At 49.3% G+C, this 14,020-nt stretch overlaps 2 protein-coding genes across 11 annotated transcripts; both read right to left on the reverse strand.

Annotated features, from left to right (window-relative positions):
- Window positions 1-315: 315 nt before the first annotated feature.
- On the reverse strand, window positions 316-2,834 carry LOC120691357 (chaperone protein dnaJ 10-like). Of its 2 annotated transcripts, XM_039974402.1 has the most exons (4): window positions 2,289-2,834; window positions 2,049-2,206; window positions 1,791-1,979; window positions 316-1,205 (listed from the first exon to the last, which is right to left on the reverse strand). In XM_039974402.1, the coding sequence occupies exons 1-4, from the start codon at window positions 2,353-2,355 to the stop codon at window positions 1,152-1,154; spliced, it is 468 nt and encodes a 155-aa protein (XP_039830336.1). In that variant the 5' UTR covers window positions 2,356-2,834; the 3' UTR covers window positions 316-1,151. The 2 variants fall into 2 exon arrangements, 1 of the variants encoding a protein (XP_039830336.1); XR_005682204.1 differs by lacking the exon at window positions 316-1,205 and having other exon boundaries at window positions 1,567-1,968; window positions 2,049-2,833.
- Window positions 2,835-8,603: 5,769 nt separating this feature from the next.
- Window positions 8,604-13,790, reverse strand: LOC120691122 (transcription factor PHYTOCHROME INTERACTING FACTOR-LIKE 13-like). 9 transcript variants are annotated; one of them, XM_039974095.1, is made up of 11 exons: window positions 13,431-13,785; window positions 12,844-13,140; window positions 12,708-12,774; window positions 12,450-12,567; window positions 11,548-12,343; window positions 11,352-11,456; window positions 11,163-11,228; window positions 10,989-11,054; window positions 10,589-10,867; window positions 10,369-10,522; window positions 8,610-9,092 (listed from the first exon to the last, which is right to left on the reverse strand). In XM_039974095.1, the coding sequence occupies exons 4-11, from the start codon at window positions 12,503-12,505 to the stop codon at window positions 9,088-9,090; spliced, it is 1,527 nt and encodes a 508-aa protein (XP_039830029.1). In that variant the 5' UTR covers window positions 12,506-12,567; window positions 12,708-12,774; window positions 12,844-13,140; window positions 13,431-13,785; the 3' UTR covers window positions 8,610-9,087. The 9 variants fall into 9 exon arrangements, with proteins under 9 accessions (XP_039830031.1, XP_039830034.1, XP_039830033.1 ...); XM_039974096.1 differs by lacking the exon at window positions 12,844-13,140; XM_039974093.1 differs by having other exon boundaries at window positions 12,708-13,140.
- Between the last annotated feature and the right edge of the window lie 230 nt (window positions 13,791-14,020).

Raw genomic sequence — 14,020 nt, forward strand, 5'->3', positions numbered from 1 at the left:
TGCCTAGGAACGCCTAGGCGCGATTAATCCCGACTAGTCGCTAAGCTGAGGATCATCGCCTAGATTTCGCCTAGCGCCTAGCAAAACTTTGAATGCCGCCCTAGTTTTTTTTATCAATCTTATTTAAGTTGCTGCTTGTGACATGGATTGCTTACTGTTCTCTTTGCTCTTCTGTCAAGCAGAAGAAATAAAAGAGGCTCTCTGTTCTTTTCCACCTCATGCGGTTAACAACTTTCGTTTCAGGAGCCATCCCTAAACCCTTATACAAGAACCAATAAAAAAGAGTCCAGAGTGCAAATTATAAATTTTTTTAGGAAAACTGATTTTATCAGAAATATCTTACTCTCCTGCAACAGTATTGTACAAAAGATTAGTGCTCAGATTACAGTGATACTTGAATTAAACTAAATCTTACTGAGTTGCATTGACTATTTTGCTTTGTTGAATAAATTGGGCAGCGAGGAAGTTCTAGATTGCAGTACCAATTTTTTTTTGGGGATAATATAGCTTAATAAAACAACTCGAAGTAATATCCAAGCTTAAAAAGTGGCTTGGGCATGATCTTTTATAATGATTGCAATCAGCTGGATAAATGGCAGGAAACAATTTTGTCAGTACACAGACAAACATGTACACTACTCATCTACAGACACTTCGTTTATGACTGTTATGCATACTCCAAACAGTGTGGTCACTCAGACATTTTTGGAGAAAGATTACAAATAAAAAATGACATATGGGTTAAAACTTTAGACACGTATTCAATATGTATATACCTCCACAAATGATAGTGTATGTTCATCAGGATTCAGTAACATAATTTAAAATCTGCCATTTCATAGACTTTGGAGCAATTCAAAACTTTAATAACTTGAGTGCCCCCCTTTTATAGATGTGATATATTCCTTAAAGCCCTTTTAGGAAAAAAATTATTTCTTAGCAGCATGACCACTTAAGCATATTAGAAAGTAATTTTAACAAAGTGTAAAAGTTTCCTATTAAAACGGAGTCCTACGGAAGTGTTTGATCCCTTGTTTTTACATTACCTCGACATTACTATTCTGATCTTTTACAAAGAAAACACTGATTAATTATCTCCCTTATCATTATGGAGTGAAGGGCTCACTGGCCAAATCAAGCGAATGATAGTTTCAGGAGTTTACCTTGAAATAAGCTTGATGTGCATATAGTTTCAACAGATGAATCTGGAATAGAAAACTACTCAAAGTCCAGAAAGTTGTAGGCACTACTTAATACTTATCATACTGTATGTAATCAGATAGAGTTACAGGATTCGGGGTCGATGCCTCGTCCCACGACCCGGGAACGCCGTTCCGATTCGAGGGTCGGGGTCGAAGAGGGTCGGTGTCCCATTCAATGTTGGATCGCGTCCCGGTTTGAGAGGGATCGCGGCCCCATTACTAACAGATTTAATCGGGATAAGTAGGTTAAGGATAGTAGATCAGTGTGGTTTTTATTAAACAATGAGCTGAGTACGTGTAGCATGGTCTAAATGTACTTTTTTATATGTTTCTTATATGCTTTGCAGATTAGTTTCTTCATTAGTAGCACATATATATAGTTTTTGTCTTTATAAAGACGTGTCGACCCAAAGATATCGACCCGGATGAATTAGGGTCGTGTTCCATATAATAATTTATCGTTCTATAGAGGTATACCCTCTTCGTACCACAATTTTATAAAGTGACGACCCTCGACCCTCGACCCCGTTCCTCGACCCGGTCGACCCAGGAACTTTGTGACTATGTCAGATACCTCAAGATACATACCATTTCACAAACATGCTGGAGAGTCATTTCAATGTCTACAACATTCAGCTTCCACAGTGAGCTCATCATCAGATCCTTGTTCATCCTCATCTGAAAGTTAACATCCTGCTCCGTGGCATTGCCATCCTTGTTACTCTGCCGGCAGGCCTCCTCTTGCAACTGCGCAGCCGCAGGACTCCTGCATTTCTCCTTTTGCTCTCATCAGTCAGCAATTTTAATCAGCAGAGCACAATCCACTATGAGAAAAAAGTTGCTCACCTTTTGCTGCTGTGATATGTGACTTCCATAGGCGGCCCTTGTTCCTGACCACTCAGCCACGAATGGCACTCCTAGGTACATGGCTTTCTTGCCAAGCTCCTTTGCTGCGTGTCGAGAATACACATATCCGATGGTGTGAAGAATATCCAGTCCAGATGCTGCAAATGGACATTTTTCACAGTGAGTTGAATGCTAGAGAACATAAAAATGCAAATGGTTTAATAGGATCAGAAGATTGACAAGTGCTGGAGAGCCTCTTCGCCTCAGCTTCCGCACGATTAGCAAATCCTTCTGTCACCATGAACATATTGGGAGAGGAATTCCTTGAGAAATCTAGCTAGCTTTTCCTCTCTTTCCCGAGAAGCTGAGCAGCAGCAGCAGACGAGCAAGATAAGAGGTTGGAAAGGACATCTCGTCGTCAGATGCAGCGGGACAGACGCCGAGCACGTCGTAGTACTCCGTCTCCTTCGCCATCGCCGCCCGCGCGGGCGCTGCTTGCTAGCAAGAAGCAGGAGGCCGGCAGCGGGGAATGGACAGAGGAGCCCGGAAAGGAAGGAGGCGAGCTGCGCCAGATGGAAGGGAGGAACTGAGGAAGAAAAGGCGCATCACTGGAAAGATGGGCCTGTGGGGACGGGCTGTCGAGCTCCCTCCTTCCTGCGCTGCGCCATGAACCGGAGCTCGGGCTGGCGGTGGGCGAGGCCCCGCGGCGCGCTCCCCATTCCCCTGCGGTCTCCTGGCGGTGGAGCCGAGGACAGCAGGCGGCGCGCGAGGCCGGCGGCGGAGGCGCGCGGAGGCCGGCCGGCGCATGGGGCGGCAGGGGCCGGGCGGCGAGGCGCGCGGCGGCTGTCAGCGCGGGCGAGCGCTGCGCGCGGCGCCGTGCTGCCTTGCGCCCTTGCCCTCCCTCCGTCTCTCCATATTTTCTCTCTTCCTCTAACTCTATCTCCTGCGCCGGTCGGATCCGGCGCCGGGGAGCCGGGACCAGGCGGCGGGAGCTCGGGCCGGCGGCGGGCCCGCGGGGCACGCGGCGGCGGCCAGCTCGCGGGGCGTGCGGCGGCGGCCGGCGCATGCGGGGAGCTTTTTGCCGATTTAGGACTTCAAACATTAGGCTTCTCCGATTTACAATCGCAAACAATGGATTCGCCAATTTACCACTCCAAACGTCGTCGCTTTGCTTTTCTAGCTATTGTGACCAGTTTACCCCTGACCCCACCCGTCATATCCTTCTTCACCAAGGGCGCGACGGCGCTCCTCCGCCTGCAGCCGTCGGGTCGGCGCGTCCCGGTCCACGAGAGCGGTTGGGGCCGAGGCTGCCGCGAAACTGTCGGGCCTCGCCGTCCGACCGGGAGGGATGACAGGATGTGCTGCCGCAGGAGCAGGCCGTGGAGCTGCGCCGGCGCCGCGCCAGCAGCAGGGGTCCCGGCTCATCCCCACGGCACTTCTTGACTAGTGCCTGAATTGCCTCTCGACCACCGTGTTGCGACATGCAGGATGCCGTTGCTGCGATGCCTGCGGTGCCACAGCTTCCAGCACCTTGCGCGGGACTGCCCACGGGCCACAGCATATTCATGTGGCAGCGGCGGCCACGAGGCTGGCGGCGCCCTGCTTCTTCCAGCGCAGCCAGTGCATCAACGAGGAGCCATGGCATGCATGAGCTCACGGGGAGCGGCGGCGGGGCTGCGGCAGGCTTGCGGGAGAGGAGGAGGAGAGGCTCTTGAGGTCGAACGCCGCTGCCGCTGCCTCGTGCGTGCCATGGCTGCCGAGCCTGCGCATTCATTGTCACAGAGAAGAGTTCGAGGAGATGGGGAAGAAGGATATGACAGGTGGGCCCAGAGGTAAACTAGTCATGATGGTTAGATAAGCTAAGCAACGATGTTTGGAGGGGTAAATCGGTGAATCTATTGTTTGGGATGGTAAATCGGAGAAGCCCAACATTTGAAGTGCTAAATCGGCAAAAAGCTCGCATGCGGGGGTGGCCAGCGGCCGCGGGGAGGAGGGGCTCGCCCAGCCGCCTACTGTTGGTCGCCAGATCGATGACCACGAATTTTTTGGTGACGTGGCACGATGTGGTGCCACCTTTTGGTCCGTGAATCGTAGTAAGAGATTAGTCGTGTAGTGCTACCCCAATGTTCCTTACAATTCACAAGCAAACATGTTTGGTTAAGACAATTGAGAAATCCATCAGTAAAACATGAATGTGTTTTTTCCACAAAAATATCATTGGACTGTGAATTACATCATTTTATCAGGGTTTGAAATTTGTTTTTACTACTTAACTTCCTTGTTGACATCAAGAGAAACGACTTCTATCTTCTTCTGCTGTTGAACCCTAGAATGCTAGAAACACATGTAGAAGTAGTAGCAAAGCACTAATTCGCCATCACAAAGTTTTCATATCCATGTCCTCCAAGTCCAACCCCAGCCTTCCGTTTAGGACAAATAGAAAATTCCATCAGTGTATTGAAATTTCTTTTACTAATAGTAAATGTGTTATTATACCATCCTATATTATAACATGAGAGCTACTAAAATTTACTACATTCACTATCAAATCTAAGTTATGGTTTCAGTAACTTTTCAAAGAGTTTTGCTCAAGTAGTCCCTTGTATGAAAAGTACACAAATTTGAAAGCAACTAAAATTAATTCTTATATTTAATGGATCCTAGGTACTTCACTGCACGTCGACATATTGGGAGCTAATTATCCCGCTAAAAAACAAAAAAAGGATATGGGTAAGCTATTGCTTGCAAAATTAACCAACCAAGAAACAAACAAACAAAAAAGTTGAAAACCTTGATAGACAGAAACAAGGCACAGGTGAACCGACCTGCTTCGCTTCTCACAATCAGGTCACCCTCAACAGCGAGGAGGTAAGATGAGAATATACCAGCAGCATCAGCATCATATCACTTTTTCCAAGTTCCAATTGGCTGGAACAATATTTGTTCCTACTCGCGAAAAAGATCTCTGGAATCCATTTACTGATTTTCCTATGGTGTTGCACAACAAAGAGTATAGAAAGTTGGGATCCATCAAGCACCAAGTTAAACCCCACATTTTATTGTATGGAATGCTACCCGGCATTCAGTTCTCCTCAAAAGTTTTAAAAAAGTTTTGAACAAATTTAGGTCTTGGTTTTCAAGCAATTAACTATTGTAAGTGTATTTATGCATGATTAAGCCCATTCATTGATCCAAGTGCTGCTTAAGTCACAGTTATTTTACGTTTTGGACACAAGTACGTTTATACCCTATACGAAAAGTATTAATTGCCATAGTTAAGTTTTTTTTCTCGACAAACCACAAAGGTCACTCAGTTTTTACCTGGACAAAGCGTAAACTATTGAGGATTTGTTACTAGATAACAATACTACAAGGCCAATATGAAGTGGAAGACGGACATACATACATGTTATCAAAGTATAGATAATGAAAAACAAAAGTCACTACCGGGATCTGCCTATTTGCCGTGTGCCTAAGGCACACGGCAAAGCAACGAAAACACACGGCAAAAAAGCTTTGCCGTGCACGGCCGACGGCAACCCTCCGATAGCGACCAAGTGCGACGGCAAAGCCGGCTTCACCGTGTGCTTTTTATCGGGCACACGGCAAAGATCTTTGCCGTGTGTTTGGGCCGCCACACGGCAAACTAAAGCACATGACTGCGGGGTCGGCCACGGGGGACGGTAACGGCGCGAGGAGACGGCGCCGGATTCGAAGTTCGCCGTGTGCCATGGATCCTGGCACATGGCAAAGATTTGAACTTCGCCATGTGCTAGGGATCCTGGCACATGGCAAAGATTGAAAAAAAAAAGATTCTGATACAGCAGCCACGCGCCGCACGCGTTGCCGGCCGCCGCACGCGCCCGCACGCCGCGAGTCCAAGCAGCCGCCAGCCGCCGCCGTGCCGGCGTGTCCCGCGGCCGCCGCACGCGCCCGCACGCCGGCCGCCGCGAGTCCAAGCCTCCGCCGGCCGCCCCGCGCCGCCGTGTCCCGCCGTCGCCGCACGCACCCGTGGCCACCGCGTCGGGGCCGCGCTCACTGCTCCCGTCGGCTCCCTCCGGCCGGGCCCTCCAGGAGGCTCGTGGCACTCCGGCCGCCGCGTGCCGCCACATCCCGCCGTCGCCGCACGGGCCTGTGGCCGCCGCGTTGGGGCCGCGCTAGCTGCTCCCATTGGCTCCCTCCGGCCGTGGCCCTCCGGCCGGGCCCTCTAGGAGGCTCGTGGCCCTCCGAGCGTCGCGCTCGCCGTGAGCCTCACTGCGTCGGGGCAGCATGGAGGGAGCAGCATGGAGAGAGATGAGAGGGAGCGTGAGATAGAGAGAAAGATCAGAGAGAGAGAGAAAAAGCTCGGCGCGCGGAGGCGGAGCGGGTCGATGGAGTTAAGTCTTGAGATGTAGTTTGCCATGTGCCTAGATCCAAGACACACGGCGAAGGCTCAACTTCGCCGTGTGCCAAGATCCAAGACATACGGCGAAGTCTCGACTTCGCCTTGTGTCAGACTCTAGACACACGGCAAAGTTAATTTCTATTATTTCATGTCCACTAGTTTGATAATGAAATATTCAAAAATTAACTAAACCTAAACACTCATATTTTTATACGGCCTCAATGACATGATAAATATTTTTTTTAACTAACTCAAATTTCATTGTTTCATGTCATTATTGATTATATTTTAATTATGTCAATTAAAATAGTTTACTTGCAATTAATACATTAAAAATACCAAATGGACCCGAAAAAATATGAAAATTCAACATGAAGCAATCATTAATACATATTGTCTATAGAAAAAGTTTAAAAGTCAAACTTTATTTTTTCTATCATGACACGTACAAATCTAAACTCATCCTCTTCTTCTCTCTGAAACTTATTCGGAAAACTCTCAATTTGTAAGCATCATCATGAAAAAATGTCTGTATTGTGCTCAAATTTTTACCATACATTCCTCGTATGATAGCATGAAGTTGTGGCAATTCTCATAATTTTCTGAAGTCGTTCTAATTTTATAGAATTTAAATACTATTTACCACCACGATCGTCGTAATGTTTTATTACCAGAAACTTTGAAATTTCATTTGAACTATTAGTTAAGGTTTCACACTACAGTCAATATCATGAAAATCATTTTTACAAATTTTTTCCTATTATTTCATGGCCTTTGGAATTATATTTGATTTATATGGAAAAAAACATTGAAAAGAAATAAATTAGTTAAATACAACTAATATGTCTATAAAAATATCATATTCAAACCTAGAGTATCAAACGAAATATGGAGAGTGTAGAAAACATTTGGAAGCAAAAACATGAATTTTTTTTCATGTTCGCCGTGTGCTGGACAGAGGCACACGGCCAGGGGCGGATCCAGCAGGGGGGCTGGGGGGGGGGCTCGAGCCCCCCTGCCCCCGGAAACTCCATTGGAGCCCCCCCGAGCCCCCCTTGATTTTTTCCCCTGCCATTGAAGAAAGCTCAAGATTGAAGATGAACAGTGTGTAGTTGAGCCCCCCCTCCCTTTCTAGTCTGGATCCGCCACTGCACACGGCAAACACAATCTTCGCCGTGTGCCAGACATATGGCACACGGCGAAGATTTGAGTTCGCCGTGTGCCGGACTCTGGCACACAACAAACAATGATAGCCGTGAGGCCATCACACGGTCCTTGACGACAGATCCGCGTGCGAGCCACGTGATTCATGTTCGTCGTGTGCCTGCGGGTTGACACACGACAAAACGCCACATTCGCCGTGTGATAGGGCTTGGCACACGGCGAAGAGCGTGGTTGCCGTGTGTTTTTTGTTTGCCGTGTGTTTTCTTGCAGACACACGGCAAATCCTCTCTTTGACGTGTGCCCGATAAAATGCACACGGCAAAGATTCTGGCACACGGCGAATAAGCGTTTTCCGGTAGTGAGTGACTGCAACTATTTGCTCCACGGGATTTTTTTATTTCAACTATATTTTGGTAATATTTAAAAATAACTCGCCCAAGATTACATCTTTGTCCCGTAATCTTTTTGCCGCGCCCGGTGTAGTGCAACAATACAACACTAACTGGGTTGGGCCACATACTTTGGTGTACAAAGCGGTGTGACACCGCAACTTCATCTTCCTCTCTCCTCTCTTCCTGCTTGCGTGCTCGAGACAAGTTCAACACAGAACCACCACCGTGGCCAGATATGATTGATCCTAATTCCTGACATTTTTGTACGGGATATGTGGGGCAAACCATCATGTAACTTGCTGAAGGTATACCATTGTGTTACTCTTCATCTTGCCGGTTGATTGGCAAGTTATTTGGAACATTGCTTGACCGAGAGTTATGAATAAATTTTGAAAGTTGAATTAATACGTGGAAGTTTAGTTGGATTGGTGGTATATTAGATCGAGGTGAGAACTATGTTGTGCTAATGGTTTTGACGTATGGAAATTCATGCATGGAACAATATAGAGTATGTGTTAGTTGGTTGCTATTTTAATTCCGAAAGAGCTAGGTTTATTAGTTCACTTGGTTCAAATTATTTTTTCAACGCACAGGTATGTCCATATGGAAGTAGTGGTGCTATTGCATAGGAATGTCATATATTATATATGGTCTTGAACTACTCATTTGGTTTGCATCTAAATATCACTTCTATTCTGTACAATGGAGGAAACTGCTGCGAAAACATAAAACACCAACAATTACAGTTGCTTTTTGGCATTTTATGCTCTTGAATTGGTTTGCATCTAAATAGCAGAACAGAATCACCACCTCTTAACTATCTCAACTATTTCTCAACTCAAGAATAGAAAAGAAGAAGATAAACTAGAGATCATACCAACTAAACAAAAATCATGCTATATTAATAAAATCTGTTAAGAGATCAACCCTTCAGGAGACTTCTGCACACATCTCAAAATGGGGTCCCTAAAGAAAATGCCCCCAGTTATTTCATGAGCTACTCCTCTGCTTCATCCTCCTGTGCAGTTCATTTTCTTATTTTCCACACTTGTCAAAACATCAGCTCAGCCATGGGATTATTTGTCCTGTCCTGCTATAGTCATCCTGCAAATAGAAGAAGAAATTAGACAGGATCCAAAGTAAATGTAAATTAGATAAATTTCAATATGCTAAAGTCCATTCACAGATGAGGACAAAGAGATATATGTGTACATATGAACCAAATGACTAGTTCACTGATGGCGACAAATTAAGCTGGGTACAATACAGATGTAAAATTGACGTGCAACGCCAGCTGCATATGAGCTAGAACGACCCAAGCTCTGGCATATGTGTAAAATTTGCTTATGCAGGGTCTGTGAGAGGTTATTAGCGGGAGGTCCTTCCCACACACCGTGCAATGTGTAGAGGCCACCGCTCGAACCTGTGACCTCTCTGTTCACAGGCGGCAAGCACTACCACTTGCACCATGCCGCGCCTTTTTTATGTGTAAAATTTGCTTAAAAATAAATTATTCTTGCACCATCCAAGATCATGGACCATACTGTAACATCCCAATCTTATCTTGTCCAAGTGCATCATGCTTTTCTTTTCATTACCGAATTTTATTGCCTAAAGGTCAGACCTTACGTAGTTTTCATGCGATGCCACTGGATATTGCTGACCTAGCTTTGGCATGAGCAACCTGAGCATGCAATTTATCTTAGGCAGATGGTTTATCAACACTGGACTATAATGTCCATTTTGTACTGCTTGCATGTGGTAGTACAAACTAGACCGACCAAACCGCAGTGCCTGCTCTTTAGACACCTTTTCAGATACTGTTTATAGGACTGAAAAGTGGGTTGTTTTACTGTAATGAGGCATTTGACCGTACGATTAGAGGATGGTTACTGTAGTATCACTGTAGCAAATCATAGATTAATTACCGTTATTAGATTCGTCTCAAAAAGTTATATCTATCCGTAAAAAGATTTCGCAAATAAACTTCGTTTAATACTCCATGCATACATTCGTTTTTTTGTGGAAAATTGTTCGTGAACATTCCTCTCTCCATTGTGCCGCTAATCATTGGGCTAAACTCTGAAAAAAGCTAGGTTCCTTTTCCCATGCTATCATTTTCTTTCATTCTTTTCCCCTTATAAACTGCAAATAGTATATAGCTTTTGTCCTTCAGACCTTTACGCCTATGGTGTGTGCAGTCAAAAACCTACTTGTAGACACTAGACAACTTGAACACACAAAGCAGCTCTAGTGCGCAGCCAAACCGTACCATCAATCCATGGTGTAACCAACCAAACATGCCCAAAATGCCAACGTAGCCTAGCCAACGGCTACCCTGTTTTTGTCACCTCAGGAGAGCAGAGTTGTGGCACCATACCTGGTCCTCTGCTCGGAGCGGTTTCAGGCGGCAGCCCCCCCGGCGCGGCGGCGACGGCGGGCATGCCGCCACCGGGCACGTGGTGGAGCGCCGGACTCTGCTGCACGGCGGCCTTCGCCCCCAGCGGGTAGTATCCCACGCCCTGCGCGAAATGCTGCCCAACCATCTCAGAGACACGGCAAAGGGGAAAGAAAAATACTGGTAGTCCACGGCGCCGGACCTGAGACGGCGTCGGCTGCAGGTGGTTGACGCCGAGGTAGTGCGCGTAGGGCTCGGTGATGCCCACCGCCGGCATGTGCCCCCGGTAGGCCGCCGGCGAGAGCGGCACGGGGTTGTGGACGGGCGCGTTGGGCACCACCGGCTGCGGCGCCATGAACGGCATCCGCGGCATGGACGGCATCGCCGCGGCGCCCATCCCGACGCCCATCCGCGGCAGGTACTGGTGCACGCCGGGGAACATCACCGGCGGCGCCGCGATGCCGCTGCCCATCCACATCATCTGCATGCGCCCGCCGCCATCATCATCATCGTAAAACCACCCAACGATTGGTCAGTATGGGCTTGGTGCCTCGCACGGCGAGAGGAGAGGAGAGAGCAAGGTCGCTGTCCCGGTCACTGACCTGCACCTGCAGCTGCAGCGACTTGAGGTACTCGATGGCCTCGTCCAGCATCGACGCCTTGTCGGTCTGCTCACGGGATGCAACAACGTGACTACTTGTAACAAAATTTTCCACAGATCATCAAGTGACAATGGTCAGTGGAGACCTTGTCCAGTCTATCGTGTCGGGTACTACCTTGTTGCAGTGAGGTATCAGCTCTTGCAGGGCTCTCATCTTCTCGTTGATCCTGTCCCGTCTCCTCTGCATTGGCAAGGAAAGGACAGATAACGTCGATGTCAGCAGAGATTGTCGTCGAGCCGAGTCGATCGATCGTCCAACAAGGAAGTACTAGTAGCAAGGATGTGCGTGGCGAGAATCACGCACCCTCTCGGAGAGGTTGTGCACTTCGGCGGCGCGGCTCCTCCGCGCCATCGTCAGCTTCTGCGGCGGCTTGCGCGCCAACATCGCGGCGGACTCCGACTCCGCGTCCTGAACCGTCGCAACATCGCAGTTCAGCAATCGGATCGGATCAACAGGGAAAGGGAATTGCTCGCTCAAGAGCGCGAGAAAAGGACGAGACCTCGCTGGGGCTCTCGGAGTCCTCGGTGTCGAGCCGCTTCCGCTTGCTGCTCCGGTTGCTGGTGCTCGTCGGCTCGGTGGTGGTGGTGGTGGCGGTGCCGAAGCAGTAGTTGGACCGCCCCGACGTGGCCTCGTTGCCCCTGCCTCTGGCGTTCGCGTTCGCGCTTCCCATCGCAGACGGCAGCGCGCTGCCGGAGCAGCCGCCGCCGCAAGCGACGCGGCCCGCCGCGCTCACCGCGCGCTGCACCAGCACCTGGTTGCTCCCGCAGATGCTGGACCCGATCGTGCTCAGCATCGACGACGCGCCGGCCTCCGCCGACGCCTTCCCCGCGCTGCCCGCCCGGACGAGGTCCGAGAGGTCGCCGGCGTTGTCACCGCCGTCCGTCGCCAGGCTCATCGTCTGCTGCCTGGACCCGGACACGGGCCCCGACTTGGGCGGCGGCATCAGGTCGCTCGGGGCCTCGGACACCGCGCACGCCCCGCCGCGCCTGCTGTCGTCCTCCATCGGGACGTCCCTGCAGGCAGGCTTGCCGTCCTCGACGCCTGGGGTTGCGGGCACCGGAGCCGCCGCCGCTGGTGCTTCACAGAAGAACTCCGAGAAGATGTCCTTGTCGAGCGAGTCGGCTAGCGCGAACGGGAACCAGAGGCCGGCCTCGTCGTCTTGCGCCGCCGACGCGGGGGCTGGAGCTGCTGCCCCCGCCGGCTTCTCGGGCCTCGGCGGTAGCTTCCGGTTGTTCTGGCTCTGCATGATGACATGGCCGTTGCACCAGAGCAGCTCGATAAGGTCATCGTCGTCGCTGCAAGAAACAGCAGAAATCTTGAGCCTTTCCTCTCAGACATAAATGGGAGGTCGAATCAAGACAGCTTCATAATTCCGATCAATCAAGGAACCGGATCGCTCACCCGAGCGGCCTGGAGGTGTCTCCCATGCTGTTCCAATCAGGCACGAACTGGTTCATCGCTCAGATCGCCACAAACATCGATGACCGACCAATCACTTTCTGCGCAATCAGAGCGCACACTGAAAGAAACAGAGCCAGACGACATGAGCTGCAAGAATCAGAGGCGATTGCATGGGAACTTGAAAGAAGGCGAGCTTGACTGCTTGAGCTCCAGTTAGGAATTTTTTTATGCAACTGTCAACGGAGAGGGAAAAATAACTGTAAACAACTCCTGCCGAGGATCTTGAAGCACACGGCAAGCTTTGGGTTCAAATGGAGGAAGCAAGCTGCAAGCATGTGAGCATCAGACAGAGCTAAGAAAGGAAATTATTTTCGTAGCAAATTGGTAGTAGTACTCTGATTGTACACATGACACGATGATGATGGCCAACAAACCGAAATGATAGATTGGCAGGCCCTACAAGGTACATGGATCTGGGAAAGTGGAGCATCTGAACTGTGGAGGGTAAGAACATGAACAGTTTTAGGATAAAGAGGGAAGAAAACAAAGAGCTATCGGAGACAGGAAAGGGGAGGATAGATGTGTGGATACCACAGAAGCTGGGGGGGGGGGGGGGGGGAGGCACCTGACCTAGGCCTATCTGCTCATGAGCAGCAACCAAACACAATGGAAAGGTCCCTTTTATTATATCCTGTATGAGTTAAAAAATGAAACTGTAAAATCCATCTGGCTAGAATATAGGATTACCAAATAAAGGAGCTCTTTTTTTAAACCAAGAGTGGTACAATTTAAGATTTTCTGGCGAAAATGGACGTACGATGGTGAGATCAGGGTACCAGATCTCCCAAAAGAAAGATGAAAAATTCGACTGAGGTAGGCACGGAAGAAGAAGAGCAAACATGGGCGAGCGGCGTATTCGAATTTCGAAACAGCAAGTAAAGGAAAAGAAACGAAAATCCGAATAAGGAAACAAGAGCTGACCTAGCAAGTAGCTTCCGTGTTCGTCTCCTGAGCTTCGGATCCCGCTTGACTGGTGGAGCAGAGCAGAGCAGAGCACAACCACACCTAGCAGGCTTGCAGCCTCTCACTCTGCCTTTCCGCTCTGTATAGTATATCCCTCTAGAGCTGGAGCTCAGCTCGAGCTGTGACAAGGAGGAGCTCCGCGCGGCGGGCGGCGGAGTCGGAGAAGGAATGGAGGAAGCGGGTGAGCGCGGTTGCTTTTATGCAGAGCTGCTGGGCAGCATTGCGGACGGTGTGGCTGAATTGAACTGGATTCCCGCAGACGGGGACGGCGGGGGGAGGGGAAGCCGACCGGCAAGAAAAGAGGGCCAGCGAGAGCGACGGGGAAGCGGAAGTGTAGTAGGGGTTCGAAGTAGCGGCCGCTCCGCGATTGGGCGCCGGCACTCGTGGCGCATGCAGTACAGTGTCTGCTCTGCACGGAGGGCTTCCTCTCCGCTGATGATCGGGGGAGAAGCAGCCTCCTGACCGCTAAACTTTAGTACCATATATTTATATTTTTGCTACAGTTTTTAAATTTTATCTAAAGTTTAGCCTACTCACTTAGTATTTCC

The sequence above is a fragment of the Panicum virgatum genome, chromosome 9N (genome assembly GCF_016808335.1).
Source record: "Panicum virgatum strain AP13 chromosome 9N, P.virgatum_v5, whole genome shotgun sequence".
NCBI lineage: Eukaryota > Viridiplantae > Streptophyta > Magnoliopsida > Poales > Poaceae > Panicum > Panicum virgatum.